This window comes from Physcomitrium patens, chromosome 17, assembly GCF_059467195.1.
Source record: "Physcomitrium patens ecotype Gransden chromosome 17, ASM5946719v1, whole genome shotgun sequence".
NCBI classification, from domain to species: Eukaryota; Viridiplantae; Streptophyta; class Bryopsida; order Funariales; family Funariaceae; genus Physcomitrium; species Physcomitrium patens.
In genome coordinates this window covers 12387185-12404887 of record NC_143426.1, presented here as the reverse complement: position 1 = coordinate 12404887, position 17703 = coordinate 12387185, and the positions used below count along the sequence as shown (strand labels likewise).

Genomic DNA, 17703 nt, shown 5'->3' with positions numbered 1-17703 from the left:
AATTGAAGATAATAATTGGATATTATTTTATGATAGTAGCTTAGACAATCAACAAAGCTCAATAAAGAAGTTTGAAAAGAGACGGTTTGGACCTTATATTATCAAATAAGTGTATGAAAATAGAACATATTTGTTATGAAAACTTGATGGCATAGGATTGAAGATACTTATAGTAGGCAAGTAAATTAAGTTATTTAAAAAAAGAGGTGAAGAAATTTGTTTTAATGAAGAAAAAAATCCATTATAAGACATTGAGATGGGAGTAGATGATCAAATTAAAAATCAAGAATTTAACAAAGATAAAAAAAATTCTATATCAATGTGATAAATAAAATAAAAAATAGATTAGAAAATTAAATAATATAAGAATATGAAGAAGATAATTAAGAATAGATTTTAGCAAAATTTACCTCAAAAAATCAAGAATTGATATCTAGAGAGGATTCATTATCAACTTAGATCTAAATCAGACCTTAAGGCACAAAACCATGCTTCTATGGTGACTTTGAGGTTCTTTTGTAAATTGGAGTAAAGGATTTGACAACAAACTTGTAGAAAAGATTTTTAGGCATAAATTTCATATCATTTGAATTAATATTGAGATTTTTAGGGATTTTCAAAGTTAATAATATTCTTGGTGAGATTAGGATTTGAAAAATAAAAATATATTTATAAATTTGAAGGTTTCTTGAGTTTTGTAGTGTGTGTATAAGTGAAATTTGGATAGTATATTGGTGTGCTAGTTGCAAATATGCATGCAAATTTTGAGGTCAATCAAATGATTAGATTGAAGTATATGAAGATTTTGTAGATTGAGATCTCACAGATTGGAGTTTGAGGGTGAGTGATTATTTCTAAGATCTTCAACAATGTGTCAATTGGATTGAAGTGATTTTTTTTTTTTTTTTTTTTTTTTTATGGATACTAAAATCAATTTTTAATGTTTGGATGAAATTTGAGAGAAATTCAATGATTTAAAAAAGAGATATTGGTACTAGAAGTTCAACATTTACGTTGGAATAGAAGGCTATCCAACACTTAATTGGATTAACTTGTATTTCTTTCAACTGATTAAAATTTGATTGCATTTATCAATAACTACTTGAAGTTTATTTTAGGCTCTATTAAACTTGGTAGAATTTTTTTGCAACTTTTCTTACCTTCCATAAGTAGGTGCTTGGTGTATTTTCAAGCAAGAATACATATAATATGACAATGTGACCCTTTTGAATACCTCTTAGCTATGCAACTAATACCTCCACAACCACCTGATTAAAAATATATGATGCTCAATGTTGCTCACAAGCCACTAATAATGTTGACAATGATAGAAGAAGAAAACAGAAGTAGCTAACAACAATTGAGATACCAACCGCTGCTTATGCTTCGCACTGTGCAAAACCAAAAAAAACATAGTTGTTCTTGATGCTTGCATTTAAGCCCAAAATACAAGGTATCATTGTCTATTGTAAAAATCAAAAGAAGAAGATTTCCACATGTCTTTTTATTCCACTTTCATAGCACAACAACCTTCACCACATACATTATCTACAATGATTGCTTCAGTATTTTGACAGAATAAATAAACAAATGCAGCCACACATCCACATGGAGAAAAATATGGCATGAAGATTAGAGCTTCTAAAATACATCATATAAACCAAAAAAAAAAAAAACAAACAAACAAACAAACAAACAAATAAATAAACAAACAAAAGAAGGAAGAATCCAAGCAGCTAGATCCCTATCAACAAAGAAGTTGCCACCATACAGGAGCAACTTCTTGTCCCACCTTGATCGCTTTTTATTTTTATTTTTTCTCTTTTTTTCCATCTTTTTTTTCTTTCTTTCTTTATTTTTTTATAAATATATATATATATATTTTATTATATATATATATATATATATGGATATTTTATAAATTATAAATAAAATAAAATATTCTTTTTTCTTTTGACAATGAGGGATACTCCCATTGGCCATCATCTAATGTTAATTACAAAAAACCTATTAATCATGAAAATTTATTTCAATAAATTTTTAACTTAGGCTGCATATCTACTATTGGTAATTTATTTTCTATTTTTTCCTAAAAATTCTACTATTCACTCACAAAATTTGTGATTTTAAGCACAAGAAGTGTATTTTTTACATTAAATATTCAAGTGAATAAATTTAGTCAAAGCTATATGCAATAATGAAAGAACAATTAAAAGAAGTTCAATAACAAAAATAAAAGATTCTATTATAAGGAATAATTTTAATTCCATATTGGTGACAAGATATGAATATTTCATTATAATATCAAGATTATTTATCATTGTAACAAGTTAAATTACTATAGAATATGACAATTTTTTATTTGTGAACAAATCAATCTAGTTGCTTATTGTATACACATATTGGAGTCAATGAAGATCTATCACATATTCCATATATTTCTTCTTAAGCTTTAGAAGATAGTGGATATATTGGAAAGAAGACAAATGCCATGTCTTTCTATAGAAGTAGATAATAATCAAGATTTTGTAGTCAAAGAAATCTTAAATTTAAGGTAGCACCAAAATAGGTTGGAATATCTTGTACATTGGTGTGGATATGATATTAGTAAATGTATATGGAAGCTACTTAAGAATCTTGCAAATGCAATAAAAAGAATTGATTTTTTTTTTTTATTGAAGACATGAATTGAAATGAAGATAAAGAATTAAGAAATTTCTTATTATAATAGAAACAATGATTAATAAAAATTACATTCTATCCTTTATCTTTTTGATTTCTATGTACTTGTGGTGCTAAAGAGATAGATAATTAACAACCAATAAATTAAACTCAAGAGCAATTGTTTATTGAATTATCTCATAATATTGAGATTATTATAGCCTTAAAGATATTGTAGTCAAAATAAAGGTTGTCAAGAATAATATGTTTTTTTTAAAATAAATAGCAAGTTACAATAAAAGTAATATCACAACCTTATATGAGACTCTTAATGTTTCGTAAAATTTATTAGAGGAAAGAATCATCCTTCATGGTGTTTCATATGTTTTATTTGAAAGAAGCTATAAAAGACTCAATAATGATGAATTATTAGATTGGTCTTCCTATCTTAATATGAAATATTATTGATAGTTAAGATAACATATCAACTATCTTTAGAGAGAACAAAGAACAAAATATGTAGCAAATATAATTTAATGCATCTTGTACTTCTTCAACATTTGATTATCGATTTTCATGGGACTTGTCTCTAAAAGCAAGGATAATATAATGGATATGCATATTTACCAAGATTTAGAAGAATTAGGTAGAATAAGAAGAAGTAAGTAAATTTAATAATATCTTAAAGAGAAGCTTTTTAGAAGCTTTATAGACATGGATTTGACTTTATATATATCTATAAGTGATTAATAGGTTGAAAATTTAGCCAATGAATTGGCCATATATAGTACATATTAGCCACTTGTGGTAGAAATTTGTTATATGGTACACATGTGAAATTTGTCTTGAAAATTAGACACGTGTCTAGCAAGTTTGACAAGTATTATAGTTCTTATAAAACATTATTATGCAGCTTTTAGTTAGATACAATATATAGAGACAAGAGTGAAGCCTTTTCAATAACTTTTAACAAATTTTGTCAACAACTTTCTTATTCTTAGTCTTGTTTGAAGAGTCTCTAGTCTTCTTGTCTTTGGTCATAGTCATTTTAATTTTAATATTATACTATCTTTGAGTAAATATCACAAGACTATCTTTAATGAATGATTCAAGAATATAAGGACGTTTTTATTATTTGTGATTCATATCCTTAACAATTATACTTTATAAAAGATGTAAAATATATTACTTTATATTTAGATTAGAGCCCATGGTTTAAATTTTTAAATTAAAAATAAAATAGATTGTTCTAAGGTTAGTACTCCTCTTTCTTGTCTTAGCATGAGTCTCAATCTTAGCGTTGTTTCTAGCTACCATCTTTGTCCCTAATCTCAATATTATTTTTAGTTCTTGACTTTAGTTCCTACACAAGTCTTAGTTCTTGTCTTCAATCGTAGCACCATTTCCAATTCTTGTCCTTAGTCTTAATGCAAGTCTTAGTCCCACCATCCTAACTCTTTACAATTGTTAATTACTTTAATAAACAAACCAATTAGATATCTCTATTTTTTTTGATGTGTATATAGTAATTTGAGATGTACATATAGCAATTTGAGGTGTGTTTGTAACGAGCCTAATAAATTAAGATGCATAAAGAAATTTTATAAAGATATTTAAAAAAATATGTTTATAATATCATGAATTTTAAATTTTAGTTTTTTTTCTATAATTAATAGTCTCTACAAGTCAAGAAATTCTTATCTTCTAAGAATTAATAATTAAATATAAATAACTTTATTAAATACTTTAGTATTTTTAAAATTCTTATCATAAAAAATATATTATGCTACCATATTTTTGATAAAATATTAATAATTAAAATAATAATCATTTTAAAATTTACTTAAATTTTATATTTAATACTTATTAACCTTTATTATTCTAATAATCTTTAAAATACTTATATTAATTTTTTTATAAGACTAGATAAAATTTATTAATACAAATTTTCATATATAATTTTTTATAAATATATATATATATATATATATATATATATATATAATAAATATACATATTAAATTTTGTTAATAGGATTTAGGAGATAAAGTAATAAGAAAATATTATTGTATCAAAATATTATTAGTTTTAAGAAAGATAATATGCAACTTCTTAACTTCTTTGATTTTTTTTTTAAAAAAAAGTGGTCTAATATCTATTAAGATAGATCAAAGTCTAATGTTATTCAAAAGGTGAATCTTAAAATATATTTAAAATAAGAATATATTCATGTAAAATCAAGAATAATATGAAATTAAATAAATCAAGAAAATATATAATTATAAAGTAAGAAGATACTAAAAATATAGTGTCAACTACAATGAAGTGAATAGTCTCAAAATATGACTAAAATTTAAGAAAAGATTTAGCAAAACTAAATATGGTCTTCATCTTGCTTCTATATAGTTAGTTAGCAAGAAGGATATGCAGAAGATTCTTAAGGATCTCAAGGCTCACAAACCATAAATCCAACTTGTAAGACACTTTCATAATAGTTTTTAGAAAAAAGAAATATATATATATATACCTTTAAAAAAATTAAAAATTAGAATAAAATCTTTTTATATAAACTATGTTTTTTATATTTTATGTTATATTTTTTGAGGCATTATGATCATTCATGAATTAAATACTATTGAAAATATTAAAACAAAGATAATTTTTTCAAGTACTTTTTTAAAGCTAGGACACTGGGATTTAAAATAAAAAATAGGTATGATAATTAAATTAGTTTTGAAGTGAGTGCATGTATATATATATATAATTAAAAATTAATAAAAGAAAAGAGATTTTAGAATAGTTGAAAGGATGGATTTAAGTTAGTGAGTTGGTTGTTAATGAAAGTTGAAGCAAAAGTTTTACTTTATTGCACTTAAGGCAGTTTTGGCTCTTCCACAATGCAACATGCGAAAGAAAAATAATGTAAACAAATATAGATATGTTTAGGGGATTCCAAGAATGTGATAGAGAAGAGTAAGTCAGTCTGAAAAAAATATTAATCACAGATTTAATGAACTTTTACTTTACACCTTTTTTTTCTTTTTTCTTTTTTCTTTTTTTTTGTAATTACAGATTTGTGTCTATAATTCATTTGAAAAGTTAAAAATTCATAAACATTCCAAAAAGCATATTTTTCTTGTTGGTGTGGCTTAAATATCCATCAATACACAAAATCTCAAACACTTACACTTTATTATTTAATCTCTTCAACCTTTTTATTTTTCATTCAAATATTTGTTATCAAAATAATGATAATACTAATAATTTTTACACCACTAGAACCAATTTTAACGTTCTTTATCATATCAATTTTCTTCCAAATAAATTAGACATTTTATTTGTGCTAAAATCTAACTGACCAATTAAAACTCATTACTGCAAAAGCACAACAAAATCCATGGATAACCAAGAAAATTTCTCCATGACAGTGGTGTTTCACTATCACCAAAAACCAATGCATGGACACCATTACCAATAACAAATGGAAGCACTGCTTCATGGATACAATTGTCAATCTAAATCATAACAATAACAATAACAAGTAGGACCTTTGAGCTTGTGCTATCAAGTCAAGCAATGTCAATGTGGTCCATGTGACCCAATCATTTGAAAAGTAATGTCAAACCAACCTTCTATACATGACAAATAAAGCACAAACTTGATCAACAATGAATTCATATGAAAGACATCTACAAAATGAATCAAAGATTTACTGATGTAGTAGAATGGCAGCTCTTTATCAGAGAATCAACATGGTGTTGAAGCAAGACCTTTTCAGAAATGCAACAAATTACAACAACACAACCAAAACAATAATAGTAATTTAAAACAAAAAACAAAACAAAACAAAACAAACAGTAATGCTCAATGTAATGTCAATGTGATCATCTCCAGTGCAGAAAATCTTCCAAAATAAAAATAACAAAAAATCAAACAGAACGAAATCAAAAAGTCAGACCCAGTCAGATTCAGTTTAAAGGTTCTGAAAAGCCATAGGTGTAAAGACACTTTTTTTCTGTCCCCCCCCCCCCCCCCCCCCCAAAAGCCGTGTATTTGTTTATATATATATATATATATATATGTATGAAAATCCAGAATCCATGAACGAAAAGAAGTGCAGATTTGTGAGCAAACGATTGACTAAATTCAGCCACCAGGTTGGTTGACTCAGAGTCAGCATGAGTCAAAAAGCTGGAGGCAAAGCGAGCAATCTGGCTCAGAGATGAGCCAACACACAGTGGGGGATGTAAATGCCCTTGAAATCCACACAACACAACACTGTGTGTCTCTCTGTGTGTGTAAGTGGGAGTGTAACTATGTGTGAAATTGTGAGACTGTGTGTGTGTGTGTGTCTGGGACTTTGGGTCACTGGCACTTGTCTGCAGCTCTTGCTAGCCGCATGAAAGCTTCCCGCTTTGCCTTGTGCCATCCATTATGAGTCTTAGCTCTCCCCCTTTCTCCTTCCTTCACTACCCACAACCTGTTTCGGAAGAGTTGCATGCATCTGGAGCAGCAGCTGATGAGCAACATTGGTGGACTCTCTTGTGAGTTACAGTGGGTGGATTTTTGAGTTGGAGCTGTATTGTTGTTGTTTGGTGCAGTTTGGTTGGCATTCAAGCAGATAGAGCCAGATGCTAGCTTAAGGTTACGAGTTCATTTGTTCGCAATTTCTTGCAATCTTTAGTTAGTTGGAGCTCGAAGAGCGTAATGGTTTGTGTTTAAGGCGCAAAGAGAGGGTGTAATCTTCTCTTTGGCTGCCTGTGGAGCTTCGGTGAGGAGTTGGAGTGTTGTCCGCTGCTTCCTCACTGTTCTGGTCCTTCTTTGTTGTCAATTTGTATTAGTAATGGTTGGTTTGCGGGTTCACGATGATCATGAGTTACACGAGGTCATCGAAAGCCGCCCAAGTTTAGATGGACTGCGTTGGAGCCTCTGAAGGTGGAAGAGCATGTGGTCTAGTTCAATGGGAGTCTGAAACCATGGTTTGGAATCATAATCCCGTGTGTTGCTCCCAATTTGACATCGGCGGATTGTTCTTGTATGGTTTCTAAGCAACGAAGTCCAAGGAAGTCATTGACCGCACCTTGTTTGATTTTGAAACGGGTGCTTACTGGTTTTATTTTAAAAACATTTAAAGAAGTAAACAAGTGGTTTTTCTAGATTGTTTCTGGAGGTTGTTTCCACTTGCATTGTTTCTTCACCAATAGCATATGAGCGGCAATCCATGGGTTGGCTACGAACCTTCCAATAATGACAACAAGCGATTCAAATTTTGCCGGTGAGGCGTGACAACCAGGACTTGGGTTTGATTGATGGAATGAGGGTGGACGGTACCGATGAGGAGGTACAGGATAGTTTACATGGGTATTGACAGAAGCAACTCAGAAGTAGGAGAATTGAAGGAGAAAAAGCTTTAATCGTGGGAGAAAAATGGGGTGTTGTGCCTCAGCTCCGTTGATGTAGAGTGAACTGCAGAATAGGAAACAAATCAGGAAGGAAGTGCTTGAGCGCTGAGGGGAAATCCGATGCTCTTTTGGTTATGGTTCTTGGCCGCATGTTTTCTAATTGCGCCAGTAACAATGCTTGTCTCTTCCCTCAGCAAGGCCGCAAAGGGACCAACCAAGATGCCATGATTGTGTGGGAGGTATATGCAAATCTCTTGCTTCTCTTTCCCATTGTGTGTTAAATTTTTTCTGTCGCAAACGGCTTCTGAGTGTTTAGGGATTCTTATGTTAATACTGCGATTCGGGAGAACGTCACCTGACTGTTGGCTATTCAAACTGCTTCCACTGTTCATAAGCATACTCTTATCATCTTTGTCTTTTCACCATTGACTCAATGGCTGAAAACTTTCATTTATGTAGTTGACCGCCAATCTGGTCGTATCTTCTGTCATCAATTGTGGAGTAATTCATGGAATGAATAGTGAGAGATGGTACTCAATTACATTAAGTAGTACGTTAAGTTTCTTCTGTGCCGTTCCGTTAAGAGTATATGGAAAACTGCCCGGCAATGCATTGCTAAGTTCTTCTTCATCTGATTTAGCGCACCTAACTTACTTGGTTTGGAGAGTCGAGTGACGCATTTCCTTCCAGAGCGACAACTACGAGCTGTAAAGAGAGACATTGAACAACTTGAACTGATTCAAATGCAGAGGCTAAATTTAGATGGATGTCTATTGAGTTTCTCTTGTTGTTTATGGACAATTTTGCGCAGAATTACGCATCATGGAGGATACAGTCTTCTTTGGGGTCTTTGATGGTCATGGCCCACATGGGCACCTTGTAGCACGGAGGGTGCGAGACTCAGTCCCTCAAAGATTCTCCACTTCTGGCAAGAGCAGCAAGCTCACCAGGTGCAATTCTATCAGAAAGCTGTAGAGCAGCCAGGAATTACAGGCAATGGTGTGAGTAATGAAACTGTGCACCAAAATGGGAGCTCTGTATATAAAGAGAACGGATCAGAAGGCAAATTGATATCAGCTGAGACTGCGGAAGAAGTGGAGGAGCCCTTAATGTTCAACACTCGGAAAGAGTCTCAATTGACAGCCATAAAGTCATGGACAAGGAGCTGAGATCTCACCCTGGGATAGACTGTTTTTGAAGCAGTACCACTGCCGTTACTGTGCTAAAACAAGTAAACATTCTCTCCATGTTTGCAGTTGATCTCCAGTTAAACATTGTGTTGTTGTTTCCCTTGTTTGGAAGCTTAAGATCTGAGAGTTCTTTGGCAACTACTATATGTGCAGGGCAAACATCTAGTGATAGGGAATGTTGGAGACTCTCGCGCTATTCTTGGGACTAGAGATGAGAATGGGATTTGGAAAGCTGTTCAACTGACAGTAGATTTGAAGCCTAACTTGCCAGGTAAGTAATATAACCTTGTGGTGGCCAAAAATCTCTTGGATTTTGGGTTATCGTGGAGACACAATTGAGTAGCATACTGTGCAATTCTTTTGTTAGTATTTTACCTTCGAGCCTTTGAATTTTCTGTAGCACTCACTGAAACGAAATTGCAGGAGAAGCAGACAGTATTCGTCAGTGTCGTGGACGTCTCTTTGCATTGCAGGATGAGCCAGAGGTTCCACGTGTCTGGTTGCCTTTCGATGACTCGCCTGGGCTTGCAATGGCCCGTGCATTTGGTGACTTCTATTTGAAAGACTATGGTGTCATCGCAGTCCCAGAAATGTCCTACCGACATCTGACAAATCAAGACCAGTTCATTCTTCTGGCAACTGATGGGGTATGTCGTGCGCATCATCACAACAAAGTTTCACATGAAAAACATTCTTCAAATGGATTTCCTTATTCTGATGCAAACTCATTACAGTTTATCTGGAGGTGATGGAATATGCCTTTGCTTGTGTGGTGCAGATCTGGGATGTATTAAGCATCGACGAAGTAGTGCAAGTGATAACACAAGCGCCAACACGTGCAACGGCTGCACGTGCCCTTGCAGAATCCGCCGTCTGTGTCTGGAGGTTGAAATATCCGACCTCCAAAGTAGACGATTGTGCTGTGGTGTGTCTCTACGTAAGCCAAACATACTCGGCTCCATCCGATGGTTTGACACCAAATGAGGGATCCAAACCTAATGACATCTATAACTATTCCTTGTGCTCCAATGGCTCTCATAGGGAGTCCGGAACTCCTATGGCTGGCCTATCATCAGGACATCAAAATCCACAAGCGTCGCAGTCTTTGGAAACGGAGGAGATTGCACCTGGGGAGCCATCTGGAAATCCCAAGACCACGAAGCAGCCGCGGAAGTTAGTTGATTGGCTGGGTGCAGATGGACAGGAAGAGGAAGAGTGGTCAGTTTTAGAAGGGGAGACGCAGGTCAACTCTCTCCTCAACCTGCCTAGGAGGCTGCAACAGCAAAACCTTGCACGACAGCAGCACAATTCTTCATGAGAAGCTTTAATGAACAACTCCTTATTCACCTTACTTGTTGCTTTTGAGAAGGTTGCTTTGTACCCTATTTTCCATCCCTCCGAGTGCAGCTTATGTCTTTCGAGCGTTGAGTTTCGTCGCTGAAGCAGAGAAAAAGTGAGTCTTGTTTATGGAGGCTGCAGCAAAAGTATTTGGAATTTGAGTTTTGAGTAGAAAAGTCTCGTGCTTGCAGCAGGCAATTGCCTTGCGTTAAGAGAATGATCACATTTTGTCCCATCAGCGCCGCTGGTGATGTGTACACAATCTGCACCAGAGTAGGACATGAATCACGGCTGGCACAAGATGCAGATTTAGCGATCCCAGATGTTGCATCCCTTTGTATCTATTTGAGAGGGAGTTGTATGATACTAACTTCACCCTCGTTTATTATCACTGTATTATATCTTCAGGCTAGTGTTGGTCTCTGAGGACTCTCCTAGTAAATTCAGTCTGAGAAACAAAGTTTTAGATCTGTCGTTGCCAGACACGACGTTTGGATGCAAACAATGATGTGACGACCAGATTCCATCAGAATGAGGGGTTCACTCTTTCAGACAGAATCTATTACCTTCGATGTCAGTGGTGGATTTGTCGAGAGTCAGCGGCCAGCGTCAATTGACTTCATTTCTTTTTTCAGTTACTTCGCCAAGTAAATGAATTCCTAGTTTGCATCACAAACAACTGTAAGTATTGATGTAATTGAGGAGCAGAAGGCAAAGGAGGCTTAAGTTCCACTGAAGGATAGGGACCATCAAATTAACAACAAAGAAAGTTCTGGGGCATTGCTAGCATGTAAAGACTTATATTAGTGGCGTTTGTTAGTTTAAAAACTAAAGAGATAGTGTCAAGTAAGTGAAGATTCTAAAAGAATGTTGAATGATGGTAATAGTAGTTTATAATCATTTCTTAAGTGCAATAAAAATTGAAAAAAGAATTTGAATTTTATTTTCTGTCATGTACAACAAAAATTAGTAATTTAGGTAGAAGGTTTTGATATTATTGTGTACACAACGTGCTTAGAGGTTTAAAAATTAAAATAAGCAGATATGCCAATAAGGTGGAATTCTTTTTCACAATGATACAACTTTGACTATCTTGAAGATATCTATAACATTGGAAGTACGATGCATCAGATACCACGTGCAACGATTAGTTCTACTGTTGGGTCACCCTTTTCTCCAAACAAATTTGTCAAACACAATATGAGGAGCACAGGGCAAAATCAACACTGATTTAGAGATATTTTATGTAATGGTTATTGTCACATATAATGCTGAGAGTGTGAGAATTTGACAGTGGTAGTTTGATGTCAACTGAATAATTACTTCGATATCAATTTGTTGTCGCTTTACTTCTGCATGATATTTTCGTACTGTGACTACGGATATTTGCAAATGATTAGTCACATTATTTGATGTAGATAGAAAAATTTACTGCACGAATCAAATCATGAATTTGACAATCCGCTTTCAGACAATTGAATGGTGTGTGACAGAATAAACTTTAGAGTGCTCAGGAAAAAAAATATGCGCAAAAGCTGGTTTGAGATTTTAAGCAAAAATCCGTCCTATTGACGGAAAAAGAGATATTAAAGTTCCTTACGTGTATGAATTGATCATGATTTGGCACAACAACAACAACAGATTTTTAAGCAAGAATTGTTGGACTGACAGGGCGTGTGGTGTCACTTCATACACTGATGCTACACACATTGTCACAATAATGATCATTCTGGATAAATCATGTCACGTGTCCCCATTAGCTGTGCACAAATCAGGTTTGAAGATATAAAATATTGTACAGCAACAATATTCTGCGTTCCAAACAAACGCGAAAATTGTCACTGCAATCATTCTAAATCCGTTGAATAATAATACATGGAGAGAAAGAACAAGGTTTAATCTATAAATCTATGAATAGAACCATTGATGAATGCCGCTCATTGAAGCAAATCAGCCCTACGATGGGATACATCGTTCAATAAGTTTCCACCGACTTCTGTTGATAGTTGCGCACGTCTACGCGCATCTGCAAGAATGAGACTTCAGTCCATTCGCTTCAATTCCATCAGTTTCTCACCCTACCCACCGGTTTCAACTTTACCCACCGCGAAGATGCTTTGTGTGGAAATAACTTCTCCAAAAACTACAACGAGGAAATAACCTCGAGGCGTAGCCTGTCGACTCCCAAAAAGTTTCCAGATCCACGCCCAAATAATTTCAGGATGGCCCGAGATTAACCTTCAGTACATGACCAATACGTGTAACCATACACGTCGAGACCATCCCGGCACTGAGCACCATCAAGTGTAAATACTCTTCCACTGAAGAGATCCATTTCTGCACAACTGCAGAGAAGTAAATATATCACTAAGTCCTATAAATTAGTAGAAAAAAAATTGCATATGATCACTAGTTCTTCAGGACCGCAACGGAAGTTGAGATTGTCCTAAGGCCACTTCGCAGCGTAGGACAGCCAGAACTCACTGCTATGGCACTCAGAAGGTAGGATCTGTCTGGTAGTGAACGATGTCGCCCGTATCAGCCACGTAGTGGTCTTCCTTCAGACTGGTCATAAGAGGATCCAACAGATGTGTCGGAATGGGCCCTGACTTCTTTGGGTCTCTGTAGTAATCTCCCAACACAGGCTTGACCGCTTCAGTCTGCACACAAACACCTTTCCACCTCAGCCTTCATTTCATCCTCCATTGCAAAGCAAACACCTCCGTTTACTCCATGTTTACCATCTCAAAACAGAACACACCCAACACTCGCTCGATCAGCACAACTTACCGCTTCAATCAGGTGGTAGTGAGGAATCTGAGGAAACAAGTGGTGCACCACATGGGTACCAATGTCGTGATGAATGTTGTTGAAAATCCCATAATCCCTGTCGATTGTGGACAGCCCGCCGCGCATGTAGTTCCACTCCTGCAACCACAAACATCCAAATCCCATCAGATACTAGCCATAGCCAAATCCACCATCGCTTCCTACATAAGCAGCCTTCACATACGTCTTGCCTTATCGACCAACTCTGCAATTCAACGTACTCACCGTTCCACGGTACCACGGAACCTTCTTGTCGTAGCCGTGGTGGTGCAAGTAAGTCACAGCATCTAGCCACACCACGTTCACCCAGTAGGGCACCACGTACAGCTTGAACACCCACATGGGTCCGACGGCGAAGCTCAGGGCCACAAGACCTGCAAGCATTGCTGTCCAGCAAGTGGTGGACGTGATCACATCTTTCGCCTCGCTCGGTACAAACAGGTCGCTCTTCGGATCATAGTGGGATCCACTCTTTCCGGGACTCCTCGTCCACTGCAACCATGATCATAACCGTCAAATAATGTCACCTTAGGACAATTTAGTAGTCCCCTAAATCCTACCAAAACACATGGTTCCTCTTCACCTCCACTTCCTGTTTTCAAAACCACCCAAATTCTCGTGTTCACGTGTTCACAGCCATGGTGTAGACACCTACCAAGTAGAATGGATACGCGAACATAGCCCACGGAAATTTCAGACGCCCAACCTTCGCCCAGAAGTCCATGCCGTCGTATTGGCTCTTCGTCAACTACAAAAACCACCGACAATAATAAGAGAAGCACGTAACAAAAACTATTAGAATGCTACCAAATCAGACGCCCACTTTCTCCAAGAATTATGCTCCCAGCGGTCAAATGTACTTACCGGATGCCACGACTCGTCGTTCTCCACATGCCCATGGTTCTGGTGGTGAGTTCTGTGGCTAATCCGCCTGCACCCACCCCATCACACAATTCAGTCACAACTCTACCAATGGCATGTGTGAAACAGCATCTACTCCAAGACGAAGGAGGACATTATGAGAAAGATTCTCACCACCCGTGGTATGGAACAAGTATGGATGAGTGAGTTAGGTGACCGATCAAACTGTTCAGCGTCTTGTTGTTGGAAAAGCTGCCATGACCACTGCACACACACAGCCACGCCCATGTCTGTAAGGTTTAGATTCAAGCTTTGTGAGCGAAAAAACAGCTCCACACACGCAACCGGAAGGTTTCGGCCATTATTCATCCCAAATTCACACCTCTAGCATCCGACCTACAAGCTCGCAAAGCAAGAGACCATGCAAGTTGCAACAAACTGTGGAGTGAAGCCTAAAGACCGCAACACAACTTAACATACAAAACCTGTGGCATGTCTGGCTACTCTCAGAATTCCACATCTAACATTCCCGCATTCTCACGAAAATTGCGTGTCCTCTCAATCTCGAACAAGTTATAGTACAATTACCAGTCATGGCCCAGCACGAAGAGAGCCCAAAACATGGTTCCTTGCGCCAGCCAGTACAACGGCCACACAAACCAGCTGTTCACAGCTGCAGCGCCGGCGGCCAACCCGAACACAATCGCCACATCGCGCAACACATAGCTCAATGATTTCCATGTGTTCTTCTCCCAACAATGCTTCGGAATTGCAGCCCGGATGTCGCTCAACGTGAAGGGTGGTTTCCTCGACGCGTCGAATTCTTGAACCTCCTCAGCTACCTCGGGCGTCTCCGGCTCTGGCACCAACGTCAGCGGCGCCGCTACATTCAGCACAACTCCGCTTCTCCTCCTCTCCACACGCCGCGCTAGGCTCAACCCATCCAACCCAAGTCCTTTCACCTTCGTCACCTCATTGAAAGACGACCCCAACGACACCGCATTGCACGTTCTCGCAGCCACAAACCTCTTAGCGACGACGCGCGCCTCCGTTCCCACGCACACGCTCGTTCTGGACAACAGAGAGGCCGCCATCGCCACACGAGGTAGCGACAACCTGCACCTAACAAACGAAGCTCCGGCCTTCACTGCTCACAAATGAACCAACGAAGAGCTAGAATAAGACTTCCAAACGCTGGGCCTCTACCCAAATACTGATTCCGACGCAGGATTACAGAGCAGGGAAGATTGGGTGGCTTGGAGGATTCGATTGATCAGAGCTCCGACCACAGCAAAGGATTTAACGGACGCAAGGAAGCCACAGGGGCGTGAAAGCAGAGGGATTTCGAAGATCAGTAGCGGTGCCACTGCCGCGCGGTTGCGGTATTAAGGGTGGTGGTGCCGTGCAACGATTGTGACCTAACTGTCCACGATGACTGCCGGCCAGATGAGACTGTCCACGTGGACTATGTCCATCGTGGCAGCGGTCTTGCGGTTGTGCTTGGCGGTTCATGACCTTCCCAGCGGCCCGACACTGTCTGTTAGTCCACCTCGCGGGGCCAGCGCGGGTGCGGGCGGGCGGGCGGGGGGTGTAGTGAGGACTTGGTTATATGGTCAAATGTGTGGCTGCACGTTTATTAGCAGCTGCCGTTGCTTAACATATGCACGGCACCACCACCCTTGCTTACCACATGCTACCAAGGGTGATGGTGCCGTACATATTTTATATAATAGGTTGTTATTTTTTAGCAATAACAGTATATTTATACATACTAGTTTTAAAATAAGAAGGCATTATGTTGTATATTTCTGAAGAATAATTTTAACATTCAAAAATGTTAAATTTGATCAATGTGTATATATATATATATATATTAATAAAGAAGTTGAAATCAATTTTATTAATACTAATTTATTCTATAAATAAATCATAGATTGAATGTGTTGTTTTAACTATATGTTGAAGTATTTATTTAAGGTAAGTGTCTACAATAACATATAAAACACAAAAAATATGACAAAAGAATAAATGATATAAAAGAGAGATTTGATATGTATAAATATATATTGTTTATATTTTTTTGTTTAATTTAAACTAGTAACCTTTGCATTTAAAAACATATTTATATAAACTCCGAAAACAAATTTAACTGTGTGGAAACACATTTGTATAGTTTGAGCAACTTATTCCCCATTGCTTAAAAATATCCAATGTATACAATAATAGAAACTTGTAATTACTCTCCTATTTTATTTGAGAAATTTCCACCCTATAATCTTTATTTACGAAGCCCCCAAAGAACCAAAGAAATTAAGTAAACATCGACTGCGTTGAAAGCGCTGAGAAGCCGAAATGAAAAAAAAAAAAAAAAAAAAAAAAAAAAACTTCCATTCACACAACAGAAACAAAAGCACATTTCCACATTCTGCGTTGCGAAAGCACCAACATCAAAAGCGTCGCTGAGGCATCTCCGCTGAGGCACCGACGACGGTGTCATCGCTCACCACTAGAAGCACAACCAGCTATCTCCGCCCGAGGGAGGGGGCAGGAGGAGGAGTATCAGTGCTCTCTCTCCTGGTGGAAACGCAGAAGGCTCCTTCCTTCCTTCCCTCCCTACCGAGCTTTTGCCTTTCAGCCACGTATGGCGGCTGCGTAGGAGGGAGAGTCGAGGCTGATTGATTACAGCCCTGAATGCACGCACGCACACTGTGGACGGACGGTCTGAGCTCGAACTGCTCCACCAGTGTTGGCTGATGGGCGTCGGAGCAGCCCCCACCACCTTGCCGTCTTGACCCCTCCACAGTAACACCTCCTTTTTGCTATCAAAATTCTCCGCCGCGGAATCGGAAATTCTAACTCGACCCAACTCCGCAGTTCAAATTTGGTGGACAGATCTAATTTGGTGGGGGACAGATCCGCCAACTTGGAATTGGCGGGAATCAATGAGGGGCCAGATATGATTCGGAAGGGTTGAGGCCAATGAGAGAGCTCCGCGCTACTTCGGGGGTGGCACTACTGGCCACATGGTTGTGGATAGGTTAGGTTAGATCGATCACCCACAAAGTGGTCACCTCCATTTCGTATCGCCCACAATACTATTTGGAGTGGGGGCTCTAAAATATAAAATAAAATGGGTTTTCACAGTTCTTTTCAAGAATCTCAATATAATAATAATAATAATAATAATAATAAAATCTGGTTACTTCTTTCCAACCTCCATCTCGTCTTCATACTTGTTTTTTTTTTTTTTTTTTTTTTTTTTTCCTTCTGTTTGTTTGTTTTCCTTCATAAGTTTGTTGACCCTTCTCTATGAAGAATGGAATACACACTTACAAAGAAGACCTAAAATCATCCCATTCTAAGTATGGTGTGAAATACGTGTTATGTCTACTGTTTGCTTGCAATCTCAACAATGAATATAT

At 36.9% G+C, this 17703-nt stretch overlaps 1 protein-coding gene and 1 pseudogene across 3 annotated transcripts; one reads left to right on the top strand and one right to left on the bottom strand.

Annotated features, from left to right (window-relative positions):
• Window positions 1-7232: 7232 nt before the first annotated feature.
• LOC112294507 (putative protein phosphatase 2C 66) lies at window positions 7233-11149 on the top strand (annotated as a pseudogene). The gene is made up of 5 exons (XR_016497982.1): window positions 7233-8302; window positions 8892-9294; window positions 9407-9524; window positions 9677-9900; window positions 10032-11149. The product of XR_016497982.1 is annotated as a putative protein phosphatase 2C 66 (transcript).
• A 1218-nt stretch (window positions 11150-12367) lies between these two features.
• LOC112294506 (omega-3 fatty acid desaturase, chloroplastic) lies at window positions 12368-15546 on the bottom strand. 2 transcript variants are annotated; one of them, XM_024545008.2, is made up of 8 exons: window positions 14870-15546; window positions 14456-14545; window positions 14285-14351; window positions 14076-14168; window positions 13646-13912; window positions 13382-13519; window positions 13076-13251; window positions 12368-12936 (listed from the first exon to the last, which is right to left on the bottom strand). In XM_024545008.2, the coding sequence occupies exons 1-7, from the start codon at window positions 15373-15375 to the stop codon at window positions 13087-13089; spliced, it is 1326 nt and encodes a 441-aa protein (XP_024400776.1). In that variant the 5' UTR covers window positions 15376-15546; the 3' UTR covers window positions 12368-12936; window positions 13076-13086. The 2 variants fall into 2 exon arrangements, with proteins under 2 accessions (XP_024400776.1, XP_024400775.1); XM_024545007.2 differs by having other exon boundaries at window positions 12368-13251.
• Window positions 15547-17703: the final 2157 nt, after the last annotated feature.

What these genes read in the sequence shown, in the direction of transcription:
- LOC112294506 (XM_024545007.2), bottom strand. Translation starts at nt 15,375, where the DNA reads ATGGCGGCCTCTCTGTTGTCCAGAACGAGCGTGTGCGTGGGAACGGAG. An exon ending in TTCGTGCTGGGCCATGACTG is followed by an intron (nt 14,546 to 14,869) that starts GTAATTGTACTA and finishes GTGTGTGTGCAG; the next exon opens with TGGTCATGGCAGCTTTTCCA. An exon ending in ACGACGAGTCGTGGCATCCG is followed by an intron (nt 14,169 to 14,284) that starts GTAAGTACATTT and finishes TGGTTTTTGTAG; the next exon opens with TTGACGAAGAGCCAATACGA.